At 36.0% G+C, this 26475-nt stretch overlaps 1 protein-coding gene across 1 annotated transcript; it reads left to right on the top strand.

Moving 5' to 3' along the window:
- The first annotated feature begins 458 nt into the window (after positions 1-458).
- On the top strand, positions 459-8148 carry LOC139841568 (10-epi-juneol synthase-like). The gene is made up of 7 exons (XM_071831783.1): positions 459-569; positions 834-1104; positions 1258-1633; positions 2935-3153; positions 3269-3407; positions 3515-3763; positions 7852-8148. Exons 1-7 carry the CDS (start codon positions 459-461, stop codon positions 8146-8148), a joined length of 1662 nt encoding a protein of 553 aa, XP_071687884.1.
- The last annotated feature ends 18327 nt before the right edge of the window (positions 8149-26475 follow it).

The following is a 26475-nucleotide window of genomic DNA, read 5'->3' on the forward strand; positions in this document are numbered from 1 at the left end:
CAATTTATTCAATTGGACTGTCATTCAATTAAATATGTAATTAAATTTATTCGGGGTCACTCCCTCCGTTCCATATTAACAGTCCACAGAAAAAAAAAAAAAAAAAAAAAAAAAGTTTAAACACATGTCATAAAAGTACTCTACTTTTTGTTTATTTTTCAGTTTTACCCTTACTTTTTCTTTCTTTTTTAATCCTATCCACATACAATAAGGGCATAATAGAACTTTAGCTTATTATTCTTATTTTATCTATATACGTGGACAATTAATTTGGGACATTTTAAAATGAAGTACTTGACTATTAATATGGGACGGATGGAGTAATTAATTAAATCAAAAAATTTGTAAATGAATAAACATTATTACCTAGGTGTTCTAGATTTGAATTGAGTATATGTTATATAAATAAAGTAACAATTCGTAAACCTTGGATGAAACCAGTGACTTCATCACAACAAATGGTGATTTCTGCCATGAAAGCAAACAGCGAAAACTTCATTCGCCCTTTGGCCAACTTCCCTCGTTCTATGTGGGGAGACCGTTTCCTAGCATTTTCTCTTGATAAATCGGTAAGAATTTATAATGTACCCTCATTATATTTACTTTGTATGTACAAAACAAATGTTCATCTATTAAGCTGTATTTAATGAACTCGAATTTCTTAAAATATCAAAATTTGTAATTAGTGTGTATTAAATGAAAATGTTATATAATTAAAAAAATTTCGAGTTCATTAAATGCAGTTGTGTGCCCCGAGTGCTCACGTTAGCAAAACCCATATATATAAAACTGTGAAAAGCTCATTCTTATTGTTTATTGATTGTCTGTTATAGGAATTGAAAATATATGCTAAAGCTACCGAGGAACCAAAAGAAGAAGTGAAACGATTAATAAATGATCAAACCATTGATCCAAATGCGAAACTTAGTTTGATCTATTCAGTGTATCGTCTTGGTTTGAGATATCTCTTCATCGAAGAGATAGATAGCCAGCTTCACAAACTTTTCAAGGATCTTACCATGGAAGACTACGAAGAAACTACTTTGTATACAATGTCGATTAACTTTCACGTTTTCAGACAACATGGTTATAAAGTATCATGTGGTATGTCACTACTTAAGAATCGTTTTTTAATTATTAAGACCGACAAATACACGGCCAATTACAAATAGTGTACCACACACTGATCGAACTCACAATCTTAAGGTTGATGAGTTACCTTATTGAACATAAAATCACTTTTTATTGCACATACAGATGTTTTTAAAAAGTTCAAGGACTACAGTTCTGGTAAATTCAAGGACGATATCAAATCTGATGTTAGGGGCATTTTAAGCTTATATGAAGCTGCGCAATTGAGTATTCACGGGGAATCTATTTTAGATGAAGCGTTGGTGTTCGCGAAAGCTCAACTTACTAGTGTTGTCGACACTTTAGAAAGTGATCTTGTGCAACAAGTGAAACATGCATTGATCATTCCTTCTTATCGCGGGGTGCAAATGATTGAGGCGAGGCTATATTTCGCAAACTATAGAGAAGAATGTTGCAAGTATAACTCACTACAAAAGCTCGCAAATGCGCACTTCAATTACTTGCAACTATTGCAAAAAGAAGAACTTCGAATTGTTACACAGTAAGTTACAAATCTCCAAACTAACTATTAAACGTTCTTTGATTGTTGTAACGTAGGGTACATTTGAACGTAGGGTACATTTGATAGCATAGGCATCGACAATTGTTGTAACGTAGGGTACATTTGAACCCAAACACTCGGCCAAACTGCCCCATTCATCCCAATAACATCATAAACCTTATCGTATTTATAGAAAGACCGCAGAATCTGATCAATAGGGATAACATCTACTAGATGTAAGATCGCATAGCCCAAACACAATGTCCTGCAATATAAGCCCAAGAGTCCATCCTTTTCTAAAACCAATTGGTATTAGAGGGACTTCCCCTTAGACTTATATACATACATTTATTTTTGTCTCCCTCCTATGTGGGATAGGTTTGCACCCCAACAATCCTCCCCTCAAACCGAAGACCACATCACCGAGCCTCCCCTTCAACAATACTCCCGCCATCTTATATCACCGGTCTCTTTTTCTTTCACTTTTCTTTCACTACCGGGACACGCCTCTTATACCGCCGATCTCTTTTTTTCACTTTTCTTTCACCATCGGGACACGCCGCACTTCCACGCCTTGGGAAGGAAGACTTTCGATATAAGTCACCATGGCTCCATTATCGTTGGCAAACTGAGGGGTGTGCCATGTCGCACCGAAGACCACATCACCGAGTCTCCCCTTCAACAATACTCCCGCCATCTTATATCACCGGTCTCTTTTTCTTTCACTTTTCTTTCACTACCGGGACACGCCCTTATACCGCCGATCTCTTTTTTTCACTTTTCTTTCACCATCGGGACACGCCGCACTTCCACGCCTTGGGAAGGAAGACTTTCGATATAAGTCACCATGGCTCCATTATCGTTGGCAAACTGAGGGGTGTGCCATGTCGCACCATGCGCTTAGGGGTGCGCCACCACTGCGTTGTTCACCACATCGGGCTATAGCCTAGCTCTGATGCCATTTGTAAGATCGCATAGCCCAAACACAATGTCCTGCAATATAAGCCCAAGAGTCCATCCTTTTCTAAAACCAATTGGTATTAGAGGGACTTTCCCTTAGACTTATATACATACATTTGTTTTTGTCTCCCTCCTATGTGGGATAGGTTTGCACCCCAACACTAGCGGCCCGATATTATTCCACGAGTCAAGCCAGGCCAGAGCAGTTAGACCGTTACCTAATTGATACATAAAATGTTTAATCTTAGTTTAGTAATAATCGTAAATATATTATTATCATTATACTCGTATTTATATTTATTTTGTATCTAGTTAATGCCGACCTTTATATTATTTTTTAGGTGGGCAAAGGACATGGAGTTTCAAATAATAACTCCTTATGCAAGGGATAGAGTACCTGAACTTTACTTGTGGACATTGGCAATATACTTGGAGCCTCATTACTCTCAAGGAAGAATCATGGTCACAAAAATTGCACAACTAATTACAGTTTTTAATGACACATATGATGCATATGCTACTATCCATGAACTTCGACTTCTAACCGATGCTGTAAACAGGTTTAGTATTGGTTAATTACTTAATTATATAGTCATTAAACATACAATATATCCGATGGTATGTACATTAATACACATGCAGAAGACCAACTTCAAAATTGATGTTCAATTTCAGGTGGGAACTCAGTGCTATAGACCAACTTCCAGATAATATTAAACCACTTTACAAAGCTCTTTTGGATACATATGCTGATTTTGAAGAACAACTATCTAAGGAAGGAAGAGCAAGTCGGGTTCACACTTCAAAAAGAACAGTATGACACCAATTTTACGATATGAAATGCAAATACATACCAAATTACCAATTCATTCATGTTGATTTTACTCATTTCGTTAATTAATGTTTATCATTAAAAACCAGTTTCAAGAGCTAGCAAGAGGATATCATCAAGAGGCCGAGTGGAGACACAATTTACAAGTGCCATCATTCGATGACTATATCGAAAATGGATTAATAACTTCCACCTACAATGTTTTTTCGGTATCTTTTTTAATGGGAATGGGGGATATTGTTAATGAAGAGGTTGTGGCATGGTATGAAAGTCATCCTAAAATTCTTAAAGCCTTAGACTTACTTGGAAGACTTTATAATGATGTTACTAGTTTCAAGGTATATTCTCACAATTCTAACTTTTAATTCTAAAATTAACTAATTAAGAATGTGTTTAGTTTGCTCAAAATTAACTCTAGATAATTGTCATAATTTGGATATACTATGGGTGCGCACAACTTGCTATTGGGAAATTACGGCCTCACTAATTCCAACACACAGCCCAATGATAATAGTAAAGAAATAAGAACAATACACAACACAAGATTTAACGTGAAAACTCCAAAACAGGAGAAAAATCACCGGCCCCCAAAGAGAGAAATACACTATATCACAAATTGTTACAATGATATAGAAGACTCTCTTAAGCCAACTACACTCTTCAAAATATTTAACTAATACAACTCTCAAACAAGAGTAAGAAAGAAAGAAATAATCAAATACTTAAAGTGTATTGATTGGTGCAATTTGAAATGAAGACTTAACCCCTCTTTTATAACCAAGCAAGTCCCCTCCAACTTTTTCCTTCCACCTATGTGGGATAACATCCTTCATAAATACTATGCAACTATATCCAATTCTTCTAACCAAAACTATATCCAACAAATCTCCACCTTTTGGATAGAGGAAGATAACCATGCTTCCATATTGCAAGGATAACCGATGTAGACGCTTCCTCGACGACAACTTCAAGATCCTCATCTTCATGCCGTTGACATTATCTCCCAAGAGACAAAACTTGCATCTTCATCGAACATTGTCAAGACCCGACAATCATTGTCATCACAGACAATCATAACTCTTAATAAGAATTATCATACTCCACCATTAAGAGTATAGCACTTAGAATATCACATTTCAAGCATTTCACCTAGGCACATGTTGTTGAACAACCAGCTGAAACTTTATGGTGCAACTTCCTGTTTGGCTTTCCCTGGAAGTTTCATCAACTACAACATCAGTTTCCACCACACAACCTGCATCAATGCCAAACCAATGCCCATGTGCAATTGTGGAACCGCTAACGAACATCCCTTTCCATGATGGCACGGACACACCATGAGGATGGTGTGACTTCAGAGGAATTCGTCACTCTCTGTAACAACGGAGACAATGTTAGCGTCTTTGGAGCCATTTGCCGGATTAGCTCCACCTGGACAATTAACCCTTACATGTCCAGTCTTCCCGCACTTCCAGCATACCAGATTCTTTCCAGAGTTTCTCTTCCGCCTATCCGAACACAGCAGTACCGTACTTTCTGATGACGAGACCCCATTACCTTCCAGTCTTTTCTCCTCGGATAGGAGCTTGCTAGTAACGTCTTCAAACTTCAGAGTTTTCTTCCAATACATCAAAATAGGTTTCATGTGTTCATAAGACGATGACAAAGATAATATTAACCTCAAAGCTTTGTCTTCATCATCCACTTTAACTCCAATAGCTTCAAGTTCTGAAACAATACCATTAAGAATACTTAGATGATCTGAAATCTTTGAACCCCCATCCATACGCAGAGTATGAAATTGTTCTTTAAGACACAACCGATTTGAGATGCCCTTGCCCTGGTACAACTGCTCTAGTTTAACCCAAAGCTCATTTACCGTTGATAACCCGTGCACATTTGCAAGCACGTTCTTTGCAAGACACAAACGAATCGCACTTGCTGCCCTCAAATCCATATCATCCCATTCTTCTTCATCGAACTTACTGCTAGAATCACTGCCGGGAACAAAGGTAGGTTTACCTTTCAATGCCTTGTGTAACCCGTACTGAATCAACACATCCTTGACTTGAACCTGCCATAAGCCAAAATTGATCATCCCATCAAATTTCTCTACATCAAACCTCATTGGACTGAACTTCGACATCGTATCCGTATCCTATAAACAACACTTTCTCTGATTTTGCTCGCGTTTCGAATACCCAAAAGATGTAGCAGGTAGCCAGGACCCTTTAAATCGGAAATCCACATCTCGCCGCTAACAAATCCAACTATTACTACGAATCAAAAAAAATATTGTCTAACCAGATACCCTATACGATCAATAGAACTCGTTTCTGATGTGGACGATCCACTCCCGTGACAACCAAAGAGCATACTCCGACTCCTATAATCGAGACCCCCGTCAAACCTGACGCTCTGATACCAGTTGTTGGGAAATTACGGTCTCACTAATTCCCAACACCCAGCCCAATGATAATAGTAAAGAAATAAGAACAATACACAACACAAGATTTAACGTGGAAACTCCAAAACAGGAGAAAAACCACCGGCCCCCAAAGAGAGAAATACACTATATCACAAATTGTTACAATGATATAGACGACTCTCTTAAGTCAACTACACTCTCCAAAATATTTAACTAATACAACTCTCAAACAAGAGTAAGAAAGAAAGAAATAATCAAATACTTAAAGTGTATTGATTGGTGCAATTTGGAATGAAGACTTAACCCCTCTTTTATAACCAAACAAGTCCCCTCCAACTTTTTCCTTCCACCTATGTGGGATAACATTCTTCACAAATACTATGCAACCATATCCAATTCTTCTAACCAAAACTATATCCAACACTTGCAGCACCTAAGCTTTGGTGCTACCACTAGGGGTGTTCATCAATTCGGTTTTTGGTTTTTTAATTTATTCGGTTCGGTTGTTTCGACTTTGAAATTTATAAAATCAAAAATCAAACCGAAATCAAATTTAAATATCAAAATCATAACCAAAACCGAACTGAAAACCGAATTTGATTTTGGTTTGGTTTCGGTTAAAACTGAAATTCACAAAAAATAAAAAACTTAACCAGCATAAACTTACATATAAATTAGGAATGACGGTTGTGGAATTAATTTAAGTATACAAGGTATATAACATGTTTATTGTTTAATAAAAATGTAATAACACATCAAATATAATATAAATATATAAATATTATAATAATAAATATATTTTAATATGTTATTAATTTGAATTCTGTTTTCAGTTAACCAAATTTAAAATTTTCAAAACCAAAAACCGATTTATGAATTCGGTTTCGGTTTCGGTTTCGATCGATCCGAAAATCGTTTAAAAAATTCGATTTTTTTTTTTAAATTCGATTCGATATTCGATTTATTCGGTTTGAAACCAAATGGTACACACCTCTAGCTGCCACTCACACCATAGGGATGGTATGTTTATATGTGTGTAAGAAATTTTAGAATTAAAATATGTGAATTTTTATTTAAAGTTTGAATCGGTAACACCTAATTAAGACTAATAATTATTAGCAACATATATCTCACGACATTTGATTCTAAGAACCATCTACACAATACACTTAAAAGGGTAAAAGGTAGAAGGTTTTTCCTGATGTACGCAGTCCAACAGGATTATTTCTACAGCCTGTTTTCAACCCTTCCCTGACCACCGATAAATATTCTTCTCAGACGAGATTTCGAACCTAAGACCTCTTGCAAGGAATGCAGAACCCCAACCACTAGACTATCTACACAATACAGTTGTTTATGGTTATGTATGCCACAAGATAACAACATATAATTAATTTGAAGGTCTAACAAGGGGAGTGAAACTAATGTTAAGGGGTAAAACAAAAAAAACAAAAAAAAAAAAAAACCTATTTTTGTAGGCTAAGGCTCTGTTCCAGAGTCCAAGTTTGGAGAGAAGAGAAAAGATTGGGAAAGAAGCTGAATGAGATTGGTGTTCCAGAGTTTTAGCATAAAAGAAGTGGAAGGAAGGGAATTGATACATTTAGCCTAATTTTTTCTTCAAACTTTCCTTCCAAATTAGAAAGATCAAGCTTCCTTCCCTTTCACTCCTCTTCACTTCATCTCTTTTCTTTCACAGTTAAACTCTGGAACAAACCCTAACTAGTGTAAAGAAAGTGTATTAGTCTAAACTTTTTTATAAAAGAAAAAAGCCAGCTGGGTGCAATTACCCCAGTACACCTAAGCAAATAAAATTTTGGCCCGTGCTCATACGGTCGTATCTAATATTTGTTGGATTTAGTATTGTTGTTATTATAGTTACAATTACCTAATCTAAATCTATCTAATCTAAATATATATTATAATAGTTATTATTGTCATAACACTGATTCAATTCACACTTATTCGATTCGCCTAACGAGGTGTAATTTTGATTTGAAGTTTGAGAGGCAAAGAGCACAAAAACAAATCACATCCGTGGATGCATATATGAACACTTTTGGGGTGGAAGAAAATGAAGCTGTCGATGAAATCAAGAAAATGTTGGAAAATGCATGGAAAGATATCAACGAGGAATGTCTTAAGCCAACCAAGTTTTCAATGGAAATACTTTCCATATTTCTTAATCTTGCACGGATGACAGATTTTGTGTATCGATACATGGACACATTTACATTTCCGGAAAAGAGTATTGCAGAGTACATTACCCTCTTATTCGTTGGCCCTGTTGCAATGTAATACTAAAGTAGTAAGTGTGTTTCTATTTTTTTCAATTCCGGTCGTGGTTAGAATAAGAACCTTCGTAATTGTACGTGAATAAGTACCAATATATGGTACGTAAGTATCTTGATTTTCTCGATGTCATTTATAAAACTTTATTAAGAGTACATTTTGTGGCTATAGGTATCACGTACTTTTGTTTTTGTGAAAAACGTAATAACATATAATATATTTGAAGATCAATTACAAATAATGTTTTTGTGAAAGAACTATTGGGCTTATATGTGTGAAAAACATATATACGTAATCTAAATTGTGAAAAACAAGAGGATAACACACTTTGCTTCGGAATCAAAATAAGTCGAAACACGGGATATCTAACTACCTGATTGTAAGAAAAGAAATGTGTCAATTTCCTTAAATGTTGTGGGTCCATGGGACCGTTAAATTATTTTGGAAAAACAATCCATAACGGGTACATTGAGATATGCATGGATCCAACCGGACGTAATGGTCTAATTAAAGAAAAATAAAAATCACATAAAATGTTTTCCTTTAATAATCAATTCAAGTGGTGACTGACAACGATAGTCAATAGATGATGGCTGATGGCGGCATATATTGATGACACTGATTGAAGGAAGGTGGTTATCAAACTAATAATTATCTTCAATATTTGTAGACTTCATGAATTTTATTTTACATTAATACGTACATTACCCATAGGATTCTCATGAAACACGTTAAAAGTAGACAACCTATTAATGTAGACCCATTTTGCGAAGCATATATATCGGAATGTTTACCAAGTTATTTTCGCAAATAATGTAGACCCATGCGACTTGAAGTGAACGTTCAATTTCTTGTTACAAGACCACTTCTTAGGGTTGCTTGGTTTGGAGTTTTGAGAGAGCTAAGGAATAGAAATGATAATAATTGATAAGGCTTAGATTTAAATTGATGTAATTAATCATTATTCACTATTAGGTAATACCTTTATATAAGGAAGTTTTTTTTACCTAATCATCTATTCTAAAAACTTACTTTACAAAGAAATAACACACTCTTACACACACACACACACACAAACGAAATCAAAGCTATCCTTTACGTTATTCACTTTCAGTCTTTCAGTTTCAAAAATTACAATCAAGCATAAACCATAAACAATCGCCGTCGTATTTTATTAAGGTTCTGAGACTTTAGATGCATGCGGATCGATCCTCTTTGGGTTTTGATAATTTAAGTCTCGAACGGATCAAGCGATTTTAAATGTATGATTACAATTTAAGTTCAAGGTTTCAGTACGTAACAAATCATCGTCTTCATCATGTTAGGGTTTTGATCTCGTCTTCTATTAATATCAAAAGTAATTATTGATTTATTGTTATGGATTTCATTAGAATTCATGATTCTTTATATCCAGATCAAGTCGCAACATCTCCGCAGATGATATGGAGATCAGATCATATATAATGTGAAAGATCATTGCCGTTGATCTGAAAAACTTAATCATCTAATTTGTAAAGTTCATTGACTAAAATTTTATTTTATTTTTGGCTTTCCCAATTATGATTTTAGTTTTTCCTATTAATTCGATTGTGATTATGCTTTGTTTATAATTTCACCCAATCTTTTTATTGTTCATGTATAGTTTAAGAACATGAGATGAAAATGCCAATTTTGATATCGTAACAAGGTTGTGGTGATTCCCGCTAGGAAATGATGAGGTGGGACGTCGTTCTTGAACCCGGGTGGGTTGTGAGTGTATACAACACTATAACCAAGTGAACTACAAACGTTGATGTTTATTATATATTAGTAATGATCAATATAGGTGTTTATTATAGTTATGTGTAAGGATATTAGGAACCAAAACAACGCAAGTGATTCAACAAGATCACTCACCGATAGTAATTCTACAAGATTACTAACCCACTTAATGAACGAAAGATTATAAATGCAAGAAATATAAATCGACACAAGAGATAACGTGGTTATATGCAATTGTTGTGATTGCTTTAGTCGACGGACCAACTAGAGAATGTATTTACTGAATATTTGTGGTGTATATACAATGAGTTACAAGAGGGTCTATTTATAGAATGGTTTAAGGAGTAAGCTAAAAACAATTCCTTGAAGCTTCATGTGAGTTTCCTGACAGCTTCGTGGAAGCTACATGTGAGTTTCCTAACAACTTCGTGAAAGCTTCGTGTGAGTTTTCTGAAATCTTCCCTCTAATTGTTTAAAGTTCTCCATATCTCCAACAATCTCCCACTTGGAGACTTTGAACAAACCCAACCTTCGTCAACCCAAAATATCAACGATCTAACCAAAAATGTTAAACCACCATTATACCGCCAAACTCCATTTGGGACACGCACACTCAACACATACTTCGGATGAGCAGACTTTCGATACAAGGTCTTCAACACTACTTGTTAGAATTGAAACATTAACTCTCTAATTCTCTAGTTGGGGTCTTCTCTTATCAATTCATTTGAAGACCAATTGAGGTAATGCAAAACCTCAATTTCTCTGTCGTAACAACCTTAGTAAACATATCAGCAGGATTCTTCGTACCAAGGATTTTCTTCAATAATAAAGTACCATCATTTATATGTTGTCGAATAAAATGATACCTTATCTTGATGTGTTTCGTACGACTATGAAACACCGAATTCTTTCCAAGATGAACCGTACTTTGATTATCACAATTCAAGACGCAATAGTCTTGTCTTTTACCCAACTCACCTAAGAAGTTTTTCAACCAAACAAGTTCTTTAGAAGCTTCTGCAATAGCCATATATTCGGCTTCGGTGGTTGATAAAGCAACACTCTTTTGTAGTCGAGACATCCAACTAGCCGCCGTTTTCCCTATTGTGAAAACATAACCCGTGGTGCTTTTCCCCGAATCATCACATCCACCCAAATCAGCATCCGCATAACCCCTAAGTATGAGATTGTTTTTGGAGAAATACAATCCCATATTAGAAGTACCTTTCAAATAACGAAGCAACCATTTGACCGCTTCCCAATGCTCTTTCCCCGGATTAGACATGTAACGACTTACAACTCCCACTGCTTGAGCAATATTGGGTCTTGTACAAACCATGGCATACATAATACTACCCACGGCCGATGCATATGGAACCTTTTCCATATCCGTTTTGTCTTTTACAGTCTTTGGTGATTGACTTTTCGAAAATTTAATCGTGCTACCCAAAGGCATAGAACGAGCCTTTGAATTCTCCATATTAAACCTCTCTACTACTTTCTCAATATATTTGGATTGAGACAAGTATAGAGTACCTTTCACACGATCACGCACAATACTCATGTCAAGTATTTGCCTAGCACCACCAAGATCTTTCATCTCGAATTTACGGGAAAGTAATCCCTTCAACTTGTTAATTTCGAACATGTTGGAACATGCAAGTAACATGTCATCAACATATAACAATATAATTATATAAGAAAGCTTGAGTTTCTTCAAGTAGCAACAGTGATCCGCTTCACATCTTAAGAAACCAATCTTCTTCATAAAATCATCAAACTTCAAGTACCATTGCCGAGGTGCCATACAAACTTTTCTTTAGCTTACAAACCCACTTCTCTTTACCCTTTACCTCAAAGCCCTCGGGTTGCCTCATGTAGATCTCTTCAACAAGATCACCATGCAAGAATGCGATCTTCACATCTAGTTGCTCTAGATGTAAGTCTTCGGATGCAACCATAGAAAGTACTGTAACAACCCAACCCGTAATCCATACGATAAATTTTTTTTTATACAACACAATTACACGCCAAATAAATATGTAACCCATTTCACGAGTTCCATTTAAAACGCACAACAATTAATTGTTTACAAAAGGCACGAGGGCCACGAATAAAGTTTAGTACAAGTTTGACCCATTACAAATGATAGTTTACAATCCAAACGACACTTCGAGCATGGTTTGGGACTAAACTACCCAAAACATTATGCCAACATCAAAACTCCAACAAAGCATCATCACGGGACACCTAATGTCCGATAACCCCCTTGCCCTTAACTGCGCCTGTATCTAAAAAGATAAACAACGAGAGGGTAAGCTAACGCTTAGTGAATGCAATAATTATACACATACATATATAACCTACTTACATGCAATCACATACACAATTACCTCATACACGCTAGCAATTTAAAAGATATACCAACGCAAGGCATAAGGCTAAATCTCCAAGACCACAAGCTAGCACAACGGTAACATATATAACTCGAATAATGTGAAAACACCACACAACAAACACATAGCCATGGTTAACCAATAGTACAAGGAATGGTACTTCGAATTTCCCATTGGTGTTCCCAACAACCATTAGTGCACAACAAATTATAACACTAACCCCGGAGTGGTATCGATCGCCCGAACTTTAAACCCACCCGTCACGTGTAATGTGGTATCGAACGCCCGAACTTTAAACCCACACTACATGCCCACACACGTATATGACATGGCATCGAACGCCCGAACTTAAACCCATATCATATATTGACCCAATGTGGTATCGACCGCCCGAACTTAAACCCACATCGAATCTCATACAAGTAAATACATTATATACACATATGCATAATCATTCCACTCACCTCAAGACTCTTGTGGAAGCTAACCGAGCTTGCAAACCTTCAATGTAATGTACCTATTACATTATGCATTTTATTAACATACAATATAGTTGACTTAAATGCCAACTTCTAACCCTTGAGCATTTAATGACCCGATTGCATTAAATGACTCAACTACACCAAAACCGCCCATTAATGGCCACGCCTCGTCATAGATCACTTAAGGCTAGTGATTAGGGTCTATTAACATCAACTAACATAAACTTGGTGTATTTCATAACCATTTCACCCGATTAGGTCAACTAGTGCTCTTTTGACTCTTTGACTCACAAACCAAGTCAAACTTACACATTAAAAATTCTTTCATCCTTTTAAAAGTGCATTAGTGACTAACAACATCACTTAGCACTTACAACCTCAAATCACAAGACCAAACCCTAGATAATAGCTATTTAGGGTTTCCTTTTAACAATCCAACCCAAAATCCACCCATTTAACCCTCAAATGGGTCACACAAGTTCCATATGAACCAAACCCTAGCTTAAACTAAATGAAACTCAAAACTTAGAGTTGAGACTTACCAAAACTATCCTCTTGTAGCAAATAATAAGGAGAGCAACTTTAATTCTTGCTTCTAGGATTGATTCACAAAACTTCACCTTCAAATCTTGAGTTTAATCTAAGTAGGTTTTAGGATTTGAGAGGAAAATGTGAAAGAAAATGGAAAAGAAATAAGAAATGGAGAACAAGTGGCTGATATTAAAAGCTCCAACCAGATCTACACACAAAAAGACCAAATTGCCCCTAAACCCTATTTAATTTGAGCAGAATTCGGAGTCTGATCTGCAGGAATGCCGCGGCGCGGCGCCATTCATCGCGACGCGATGATTCGAAGGAAAAATGATCACTCTAAACCCTCTTTTTGTTCCTGGTTTGCTTCAATGGTCGCGGCGCGGACCCGTTTGTCGCGGTGCGGCGTTAGCCTAGGTCTGGTCACTTCGACAATTTAACATGAATCAAGGGTTCAACAACTAGCATACCTCATTCACCCTTCCTATGAACTTCTAAACTTCAACCTTAAGTCTCACACGACTCAACGCCATCACGTCACATTCATATACGCGTACACGCACGCATTCGAATATACATATATATATATATATATATATATATATATATATATATATATATATATATATATATATATACACACACACACATATACATATATGCACTTACACCTAACTAACACTTTAGTTCATTTAATCACATAACGAATAAGTTATAAGCGTACTATTGATTAAGTACGTACCTTTAGACGCGCACGGGAAAACGGGGTGTTACAACTCTCCCCCACTTAAATCGGAGCGCGTCCTCGCGATCCAAGCCGCATGACACGAGGGAAGGTAAACCAACACGAATTCTTCGGGCTCCCAAGTAAACTCAGAACCTTTACTACGACGCCATTGGACCTTAAAGGTCCTCACCTCTTTGTTACGCAACATTTTTACCTTCTCATCGAGTATAGCAATCGGCTCTTCAACGTATTCTAACTTGTTGTTTAGCTTAATTTCGTCTAAAGGCATCCATGAAGAATCATCCGCAAGACACTTACGGAGGTGGGAAACATGAAATGTGTTATGGATCCCCGCAAGTTCTTCGGGTAATTCCAAACGATACGCGACTTCACCAACACGAGCTAAAACCTTAAACGGCCCAATAAACTGAGGAGCTAACTTTCCCCGTTTTCGAAACCGAATGATACCCTTTCATGGCGAAACCTTAAGCATCACCATATCGCCTTCTTCAAATTCGATCGGTCGCCTACGTTTATCGACGTAATACTTTTGTCTATCTTGCGCCGCCTTTAAACGAGCCCGAATCATATCGATTTTGCTATTTGTCTCCAATACCAAGTCGGTGCTCCCGACTTCCCTTTGACCCACTTCACCCCAACAAATCGGGGTTCGACACCTCCTACCGTATAACATCTCATATGGTGGCATTCCAATACTAGAGTGAAAACTATTATTGTACGAGAATTCCACCAATGGAAAATGTTTGTCCCAACTACCGCCAAAATCAATAATACACGCACGTAACATATCCTCCAATGTTTGATTCGTACGTTCGGTTTGACCATCCATTTGAGGATGGTATGTCGTACTCATATTCACCCTCGTACCCATGTCTTCATGAAACTTCTTCCAAAATCGAGAAGTAAAACGCGTGTCCCGATCCGAAACAATAGACGCGGGAACGCCATGTCTCGATATCACCTCTTTAATGAACATCTTCGTTAGTGTCTCCGACGAAATTGCTTCTTTAATAGGAAGAAACAACACACTCTTCGTCAATCTATCGACAATCACCCAAATAGTGTCAAATTGGGTTCTTGCCGTTTTCGGCAACTTGGTAATAAAATCCATGGTAATATGCTCCCACTTCCACATCGAAATTTCTAACGGTTGCAACTTACCATACGGCTTTTGGTGTTCGGCTTTAACTTGCAAACACGTGACGCATTGCTCAACATACTTAACAACGTCGTGTTTCATGCCCGGCCACCAATAATCTTTCTTCAAATCATGGTACATCTTCGTCACACCCGGATGTATGGAATACTTAGACTTGTGCGCCTCATCCAGAAGCACCTTTCGGAAATCACCCATCTTAGGCACCCACACTCTTTCTTGAAAAGACAATAAACCACGCAAACCCATCGTAATGAATTCCGATTGCCCCACAATTCGTTCCGCTTGCTTGTTGTGAATGTAAGCCTCTATTTGAATCACACCAAGTTTTTCAAGAAAATCGTTAGTAATAATCATACGTAACAATCCCAATCATAACGCCGGGTGGTGACTCTTTCGGCTTAACGCATCCGCGACCGCATCCGCGACCACATTCGCTTTGCCCGGATGATAAAGTATCTCACAATCATAATCCTTCACCACATCCATCCATCTACGTTGACGATAATTCAAATCCCGTTGATCAAAAAGATGTTTCAAACTCTTGTGATCCGAATAAATCGTACACTTGACACCATACAAGTAATGGCGCGAAATTTTCAAAGCATGGACCACCGCCGCTAATTCGAGATCATGAGTCGGGTATCTCTTTTCATGTTCCTTTAATTGGCTAGAGGCGTAAGCGATGACTTTACCTCGTTGCATTAGAACACACCCGAGCCCATTCAAAGAAGCATCATAATAGACCGTCATATCAACTACACCTTCCGGCAATACTAAGATCGGGGCTTTACACAATTTCTCTTTCAACAATTGAAAAGCAATTTCTTGCTCGTTCTCCCAATTGAATCTCGTATTCTTCCTTGTCAACTTAGTTAATGGCGAAGCAATCTTGAAAAAGTCTTGGATAAACCGACGATAGTAACCGGCCAATCCGAGAAAACTTCGGATTTCCGTAGGCGTAGTCGGTCGTCCCCAATCCTTCACCGTCTCTATCTTCCCCGGATCCACTTGAATACCATCCTTGTTCACAATATGGCCAAGGAATTGAACCTCCCTTAGCCAAAATTCACATTTTGAGAATTTAGCATACAACTTCTCTTTTCTCAACGTCTTCAATACTTCGCGCAAGTGGTGTTCATGTTCCTTCATGCTCTTAGAATAGACAATAATATCGTCAATGAACACAATTACCGACTTGTCCAACATAGGTTGGCACACTCGGTTCATAAGATCCATGAATGCCGTCGGTGCATTCGTAAGACCAAAAGGCATAATCACAAATTCAAAATGCCCGTAACGCGTTCAAAAGGCCGTTTTCTCAATATCTTCCTCACGGACCCGCATTTGGTGATAGCCGGACCGTAGGTCAATTTTTGAGAAATACGTCGCACCTTGGAGTTGGTCAAACAAATCGTCAATCCTAGGCAATGGATAACGATTCTTGATCGTCACCTTGTTCAACTCCCGATAGTCGATACACATCTGCATACTTCCATCCTTCTTTTTCACGAATAAAACCGGAGCACCCCATGGCGAAGCACTCGGTCGAATGAAACCCTTCTCAAGTAACTCTTGAATTTGATTCAACAATTCTTGCATTTCTGTCGGTGCTAAACGATAAGGAGTTTTAGCAATGGGAGTAGCTCCCGGAACCAACTCAATGCGAAATTTGACTTGTCTTTCCGCCAGAACACCCGGTAACTCATCCGGAAAAACATCTTCAAACTCACTTACCACCGGAATTTCACGAATGGGTGGTGGCTCATCACGAGTATCAACAACATGGGCAAGAAAAGCCATGCCACCACTAACAAGGAAACGACGTGCCCGTGCAAAAGTGCATCCCGGTACAAGTCTTCTACGTTTATCACCATGAATAATTAACTCTCCCCCACTTGGGGTCTTCACACGAATAGATTTTTCATAGCACGCAATATCGGCTCTATTATGATCGAGCCAATCCATACCAACCACGATATCAAAATCACCCAACGTCATTGGAATGAGATCAATATTAAAGTTCTCGGAACCAAACACAACATTACATTTCTTACACACATCAACCACTAGCACCATCTTGCCATCCGCTATTTCGACTTCTACCGGACGACTTAACTTAGCTAACGGTTTATTAAGTTTAGGCACAAATTTTGGAGACACAAACGATAAATTTGCACCGCTATCAAATAGAATCCTTGCCGGATTAGAGTTAACCATGAAAGTATCTGAAACGACTTCATTGGATTGCTTGGCTTCGTCATTAGTCATCAAATAATTACGTCCCCTAGCCGACCCCGCTGCCTTCTCCATTCTCTTAACTTGATCATTTCGGAATTCGGGGCACTCCGACTTTCGGTGCCCTTCTTGTTGACAATTGAAACATGTGATCAAATTAGTACGCGGTTTTGGGCAATGATGTTATGCGAGGTGTATATGAAATAGCTATATATTTTACTAGGAAAAACTATTAAATACGATACAATTTTACACAAAATATGACAAGTTTTAATTATTTATTTACAAATGAGATATACCTAAACCTTGCTACAACACTATAGGCAGTGTACATAATCGTAGAGTAGTGTAGTTTTTAGTAAGTCCGGTTTGTTCCACAGGGAGCTGGCTTATTTCACACTATATTTTAAACAATTATATTCGTACAAAATATATTATATTAATAATATATAAAAGGGGGTTTTACCGTTTAATGACCGGTTTGTTGATTTTATATTTTAAGCGAAGCGTAAAGTAAATGACGATATTTAACTAACAATATAAAATAAATAACAATAATTAAAATGACAATAAATAAAAGTACGAGGAAATATGAAATAAAATATATTATGCTTATTTAAACTTCCGTAATCATGATGTTTGACGTGTTGATTTTTAGTTTATTCCCATGGGTTAATTGTTCTTTGTCCTGGATTATTTAATATGCCCGTCTGGTTTTTATCCATAACAGTCAATCAGTCATAAATATAAAGTGCGAGTGTCCTCGTCAAATTATCCTTATATCCGAAGTCAAATATTCCAACTAATTGGGGACTTAAACTGTAACAAGGTTTTAATACTTTGTTTAATAATTACACCAGGATATCAACTGCGTGTAATCCAAGGTTTAATACTTTGTTAACAATTACACCAAGTGTCCTTGTACATAATTTCACCCCTGTTTTAATAATTCCATAGACTATTAATCCATTCCCGTGTCCGGTTAAATGAACGATTATTCGTACATATAAATATCCCGCCCATCGTGTCCGATCGAGTGTATATGGTTATTTATAGGGACGTTCAATTGTAAATCTTTATATTAAAATTAACAAACTATCATTTAGTTAAACAAATATAAAGCCCATTAATAGCCCATAATCTAATTTCCACAAGTGTCGTTCTTTTGTCCAAACCCCAATTATGGTACAAAGCCCAATTACCCAATTTTAGATATTTTTAGCCCAACATCATGATTACTTCGGGTCAAATAAGCATAATAACAACTTAGTTACGAGACATTAATTTAAAAAGGGAGAACATAACTTACATTGATTATTTAACGCGTAGTGTTACACGGACAGAGTTCCGGCTTAAAAACCCGTAAATAACCGTTACATAACCCAAACTAACTAATATAAAAGTACCCTATACTATATATATATATATATATATATATATTATTTATATATATATTTATTTATTATTTATTACAGAGTATTATTATTATTTTTTTTATGTGTTTTAAACTCGGCATAATGCATGGCCTTTTATAGGCATTTCTGATTTTTGCAGCTCCGCGAGTTGCGGCATTTTAAGCCTGCAAACTTCGCGAGTCGTGGAGTTTGAAAATCCAGCTCACACAATTTTGGAACCTTGCTTGTCGACATAATTTATATATAAATATAAAATTTAAATAATTAATATAATTATTTATATATTATATTATATTCTTGTGCATAGTAGACTTGTAATTTTTGGTCCATTGCGTTGGGCATTGATAGTTGGCTCGGGTACCGGTTCCGGATTTTCGAACGCCTTTTCGTATAATTTAATATCTTGTACTTTGCGTTCTGCAACTTGTACTTTTGTCATTTTTAGATGTTTCTTATCAATAAGTTGAACCACTTGGATTGTATCTTGTACATTTGAGCTTTTTGGACGTTTTTGTCTTCAAATCATCGTTTTCGCCTTTTGTCTTCGCACTTATTTAATATAAACGATTACAACTTAAAATAGAACAATTACAACTAAATAATTTACATATTGGGAGGATATTGCTACAAAATATATGTTCATTTGGAGCATTATCAAATATCCCCACACTTGAACGTTGCTTGTCCTCAAGCAATACATAACTTGAAATAATATAATACATCACACGAATCATTTCTTTATTCTTCACACTTTGTACATCAGTGATTTTGATATGGCGGTATAAATAATGATAGTAACGATAGAACCATGGTTAAAGGTGGGTGTGTCATCCACAGTTGCCTCGGGTTTAGGTCAACGACACTTGCTATCAAATAGCCGATTTACTTTCGGTTTCCAAAGCAAAGTGCACATTTGAAAGGCGGTTTACAGTCCCACATGACTATGAAAATGTAGATCCTTAAGTAAATTGGATCTTTATGAAAACATTTGACCTTTTGAAAATTCAATCTAGCTTTTACCCTAGATAAGTTTTCCGGAATAACCCTTCACCGGTGTTTGCAAAATGATTTTTTTGTGGGTTTTGTGGGTTTCAGATTTGAAAATTTTAGCTCAAAACTTATGGTTTTGTGTTACCCACTTGCTAACCTTGTATTAGGAAAGCAATACGTCCAGTTTACTTGTCCCATATATTATCTTTCGGTAAACTACCGTCCGGTTGTAAAGGAAAGCGATGAACAAGAAACTGTTAAGGCAATGTCCCATGACTTGCTTTTGATTATGGTCTATAAACGTGTCGGATGCTAGTACTATCCTTTGTAGGAGCAATAGTAAAGATCATCCTATGATTTTTCGGTCTGGCACAAGGTCCTGTCTCCGACCATGCTATGCAACCACCGTTCTTACGGTTGACACCCGATTTGGTTCAGGTGACTTAATGAATTCCAGGTGAATTCCTAGGATTTTACGTTCAATGGTAATGAACGCATTGAAAATAGGTTTTCAGAAAACAAATCGGTTTTAATTTTGATCAAAATATTTTCTCGTTCAAGCTCGAGTTTAGATATCATTGAATTCCATGAGTTTGTAATTCTCAATCTTTAAGGTCAATCTCAAGGATTGAGTAATATCAGGCTTAAAAGCTGATTTTTAATCTTTAAGGAGATTATCCTTTCTGGAGATCTTATTCATTAGTCTTATCAAGCTAATTTGCACGGTGCCCCCCATTGTACGAGATAAATCCTTCTCATGGTTAGGATAAATCTGCCCACTTGGCGACCCTGTTTGATGCTGAGGTCCGTGGATTTCCTGCTGATTTTAGTGATGACTTTTCTAGATTTTTCGTCAACCTACAGCTGGTCTGGACGACAACTTCTTGACCTAAATCAAGAAGCGCGTGTCTTTTAGGGAAGACTTTACTTCCTTTTAATGATGGAATTGATTCATCGTGTAGATCCCTCTTTTCTTTTCTTTCATCGGGTAAAATAGTTAATTTAGTCCAAAACAAAAGCACCTGCAATAAACTTTACAGAAACATGTGCTAGATAGTTTTTAATTGAATAACTAGGTACATTCTCCCCACACTTAGTTTCTTTCTTTGCCTTTTTATTCTCCTTTATTCCATTTTAAATGAATTCAAGCATTTTAGGGTGTTTCTCAATTTATGTCCTTTTCGAGGTAACGATAATTTCGGTATTAACACCTAGTTTTCACCATTCATAAATATATATAAACATGATTTTAAATTCATTTAGTTGAAAATTTTTCAAATTTTCATAAAATTTGGCAAATAAACCAAGTATAAACCCGAGAGAATTTATAACCCTTCCCCACACTTGAGATCATGCAATGTCCTCATTTGCATGAAATCAGACTCTAATTATAAATTCATGAGGGTGATTAGTGTAGAAAAGTGATTGAAAATACCCAGTTTGTAATTACAAAGCTCGTCGAATGATAGATGGCGCGCCTCATCGTTCATTCCTTCTTGTTTTATCACACATGCTTTTTTTCAAAAACGGCTGCTTTTCTGAACTGTTTACTAATATTTGAAAAAGCGTCTTTTACTGTAATCATGCATTTTTATTAATGAGTTATGCACTAACCCGAACCCCTAATTTAACGTTAAGTGGGGTTAGACTTCCCCACACTTAGCTGACGACATGTGAAGTCGGTAGAATAAGTTCCTCGAATTAAAATAGTGAGCCAGTTATTTACATCTCGGGTGGTATATATTATATCAATGGGTTTAAATTTTAGACCCACCCGATCGTCACTACCTAATTCTTTTTTAAGTGTAGCTTTTAGTAAATGGATATGTCTCTTTTCTGGTTCTTGGTCAAATGGATCGATATACATCGACATACTTATTTCTATAGGGTGGACAATTCCTAATATTTCCTTCCTTTTATTCTCGTGATCAAAGTTTTCACCTCTATTACCCGATTGGGTAAAATCCGAGGTGTCATTATCTATTACAGCTCGTAGTTCATTTTCGGTAGATGACTCGTCTATTGAGAATATTGGGTTGGAAGGTTGTGTAATGGTGAAGTTCGGTTTGGCCTCGGGGGTAAAATTTTCAACGTTATCGTTTTCCCAAGAGTACCAATTTGTCACCCTTACTTCTTCTTCATCATCCATTGATGGATTGATGATTTCGTCAGTAGAGGCTAATGTGTCATTATGTTGTGAAATTGGTAAGACTGAATAAAAAGTATCATCGGGATAGTTGGTGATTTTGGAGCTCTCGAATTCATCAAAATTCGATGATCTGAGATTTTCTTGCACACTACTCCTCAGATCAACAGCTGTATAATCTGATAGAGTTTCAACTTGCCTATTTACAAACTCTCTCATTTGTTCATTTTGAGCATGAAGTTCTTCGAGTTTGATTTTCATATAATCTAAAGAATTTTCAGACACATACTTTTCCTCGTCCTCTGGTTGTTGAGTTTGGATATATTCTTGGGAATAATCCCAATTAGAATTGTATTCCTCATAATCATTCCATTCAGGTTCTATGGGTTCATAATTTTCCATAGGAACGTAATAATAACATTCCCATGTTGAGTGATAATCTCCACAGATTTCACAACCAGTTATTGTTTCGTCATTCGTGATCCAAGATTTACTGAACGAATTACCATCAAAACCTGTTTGAGAGTATTGATTTAATTGATTTTGGAGTTCAAAAAGAGTTCCCAAGGCCTTGTTTTCAAAATTTTCCATTTTATTGCGATGGCCAAATTTTAGCTACAATGTGGTGCATTCACTAATTATCATATTAGTTATAAAATAGAAAAACTTATATAAGTTGTCCAATTAATAGACTTTTCTGATTTTTGCCCACGTTTCGAATAGCCAAAAGATGCAGCAGGAAGCCATGACCCTTTAAATCGGAAGTCCACAACTTGCCACTAACAAATCCAACTATTACTACGAACCAGAAAATTTGGATGCCTATTAACTTAACTGCTTAAATAATTTTTCTTTCCGTTTGGAGAATTAGATAAAAAGTAGAGAAAATTTCTAAGTCCTAAAAACTAGATCGTCGAGAAATAAGAAAGAAAAAGAATACGCGTTGAAAAACGTCGAAAAATAAAAATAAGAAAGAAAAACGTCGAAACTTAAAAGTCTAAAAATTATATCTAAAAAGTTGCGCCTAAAGGTCTAAAGGTAAATGCAATTTTATTCAGAAAACGACAATTACTTAAAGGCACTAAAATCTATTTAAAACTAAAGCGAAAAACGGCGTCGCAAAATTCCAAAGCGCCTAAATCTTAATCTAAAGAAAAAGCACTTAAGGGATTTTACGGCAAAGCCTAAGAATCTATACATATAAAATAACTACGGAAAAACTAATTTTAAAACTAATTGCGAACGAAAAATATACAAAATATTACGATTACACTAAATAAAAGGATACAAATTATAAAAAGTGATAAAATTACTTATTTTTATAAAAAATATTATTTTTAAATTTTATAAAAGTATTAATTTTTTATATATTAAAACTAAATATAATTAATTATAATTAATTAATTTAAAAACTTAAACTAAATAATAATAATAATAATAATAATAATAATAATAAAGTAATTAGGGTTAAATAATAATAATAATTAATAATACCCCATAATTAATGCTTTTTAGGGTTTCTTTGTGGCCTGACAGGGCGGCTCCGCGAGTCGCGATGTCCCGTTCCAGAAAATCTCCGAGAGTCGCGGAGGTTGAAAAACGTTTTTTTTATATTGTTTTTCTAAAAATATATATAAATATATTTATACAAAAATAAATTAAAAATATAGCGTTTCGCCGATTTCCCTGGCAGCGGCGCCAAAAATTACTTGATGTTATGCGAGGTGTATATGAAATAGCTATATATTTTACTAGGAAACACTATTAAATACGATACAATTTTACACAAAATATGACAAGTTTTAATTATTTATTTACAAATGGGATATACCTAAACCTTGCTACAACACTATAGGCAGTGTACCTAATCGTAGAGTAGTGTAGTTTTTAGTAAGTCCGGTTCGTTCCACAGGGAGCTGGCTTATTTCACACTATATTTTAAACAATTATATTTGTACAAAATATATTATATTAATAATATATAAAAGGGGGTTTTACCGTTTAATGACCGGTTTGTCGATTTTATATTTTAAGCGAAACGTAAAGTAAATGACGATATTTAACTAACAATATAAAATAAATAACAATAATTAAAATGACAATAAATAAAAGTACGAGAAAATATGAAATAAAATATATTATGCTTATTTAAACTTCCGTAATCATGATGTTTGACGTGTTGATTTTTAGTTTATTCCCATGGGTTAATTGTTCTTTGTCCTGGATTATTTAATATACCCGTCTGGTTTTTGTCCATAACAGTCCATCAGTCATAAATATAAAGTGCGAGTGTCCTCGTCAAATTATCCTTATATTCGAAGTCAAATATTCCAACTAATTGGGGACTTAAACTGTAACAAGGTTTTAATACTTTGTTTAATAATTACACCAGGATATCGACTGCGTGTAATCCAAGATTTAATACTTTGTTAACAATTACGCCAAGTGTCCTTGTACATAATTTCACTCCTGTTTTAATAATTCCATAGACTATTAATCCATTTCCGTGTCCGGTTAAATGAACGATTATTCGTACATATAAATATCCCGCCCATCGTGTCCGATCGAGTGTATATGGTTATTTATAGGAACGTCCCATTGTAAATCTTTATATTAAAATTAACAAACTATCATTTATTTAAACAAATATAAAGCCCATTAATAGCCCATAATCTAATTTCCACAAGTGTCGTTCTTTTGTCCAAACCCCAATTATGGTACAAAGCCCAATTACCCAATTTTAGATATTTTTATCCCAACATCATGATTACTTCGGTTCAAATAAGCATAATAACAACTTAGTTACGAGACATTAATTTAAAAAGGGAGAACATAACTTACATTGATTATTTAACGCGTAGTGTTACACGGACAGAGTTCCGGCTTAAAAACCCGTAAATAACCGTTACATAACCCAAACTAACTAATATAAAACTACCCTATACTATATATATATATATATATATATATATATATATATATATATATTTATTATTTATTACAGAGTATTATTATTTTTTTATGTGTTTTAAACTCGGCAGAATGCTTGGCCTTTTATAGGCATTTCTGATTTTTGCAGCTCCGCGAGTTGCGACATTTTAAGCCTGCAAACTCCGCGAGTCGTGGATTTTGAAAATCCAGCTCACACAATTTTGGAACCTTGCTTGTCGACATAATTTATATATAAATATAAAATATAAATAATTAATATAATTATTTATATATTATATTATATTCTTGTGCATAGTAGACTTGTAATTTTTGGTCCATTGCGTCGGGCGTTGATAGTTGGCTCGGTTACCGGTTCCGGATTTTCGAACGCCTTTTCGTATAATTTAATATCTTGTACTTTGCGTTCCGCAACTTGTACTTTTGTCATTTTTAGACGTTTCTTATCAATAAGTTGAACCACTTGGATTGTATCTTGTACATTTGAGCTTTTTGGACATTTTTGTCTTCAAATCGTCGTTTTCGCCTTTTGTCTTCGCACTTATTTAATATAAACGATTACAACTTAAAATAGAACAATTAAAACTAAATAATTTACATATTGGGAGGATATTGCTACAAAATATATGTTCATTTGGAGCACTATCAGGCAATCACGAGAGTAGTGACCTTTTTGCCCACAATTGAAACAAGTGACCATGTGACCACTAGAAACACCCTTCTTCACGCTACCGACACTTTCGGATGCTCCCTTACTCTTCTTGTTCGAAAAATTAGAAGCTTCAAACTTTCGTTTACTTGGTGCATAACTAACCGGACTCGGAGCTTGCACTTCAAACCCCTTCGCCACCGCCAAAAGCTTAGCAAAGGTCTCAACATGACCAATACTAATTTTACCCTTTAAATCATCTCTAAGGGTAGCATGAAAGTCTTCCATTAACAATTGATCATTCCCCACATACTCGGGGCAAAAACGCGCCTTAGCGAGAAAGTTGGTTTTAAGAGTGTTTAGGTCCAAAGACCCTTGACGCATGTTCCTTAACTCGTTGCGCAATTTGGAAAGATCCGCTTGCGTACGATATTCAAGGAAAAACTCCTTCTTGAAATCCGCCCAAGATAACCCCACAAAAGCCGCATCACCCACCATATCAATCTTGCCATCGAGCCAATCTTTAGCATGGCCCCTTAACAAACTAGTAGCAAGCCTTGTTTTCTTTTCGGGAGGGCACTCGGTCGTGCGAAAACAACCTTCAACATCTGAATTCCAAGCCGCACTCTTCATGGGGTCGGGATCCCCGTGAACGTGAGGAGGCTTAGTCGCCAAGAAGTTCTTATAGCTAAACTCCAACTCGCCCACATTTTGAGGTCTAGGAAACCTCCTTTCAACTTTTTCTTTAACGACATTAGTCATCCGTTCTTGAATCATATCGACAATTTGTTCCGAAACCGACTCTTCGAATATTTGTTTAACCCTTCGTGAGAAAACTGAAACATAGTTTTCTAAAGCGGTCTCAATCT

The sequence above is a fragment of the Rutidosis leptorrhynchoides genome, chromosome 4 (assembly GCF_046630445.1).
Source record: "Rutidosis leptorrhynchoides isolate AG116_Rl617_1_P2 chromosome 4, CSIRO_AGI_Rlap_v1, whole genome shotgun sequence".
Taxonomy (NCBI): Eukaryota; Viridiplantae; Streptophyta; class Magnoliopsida; order Asterales; family Asteraceae; genus Rutidosis; species Rutidosis leptorrhynchoides.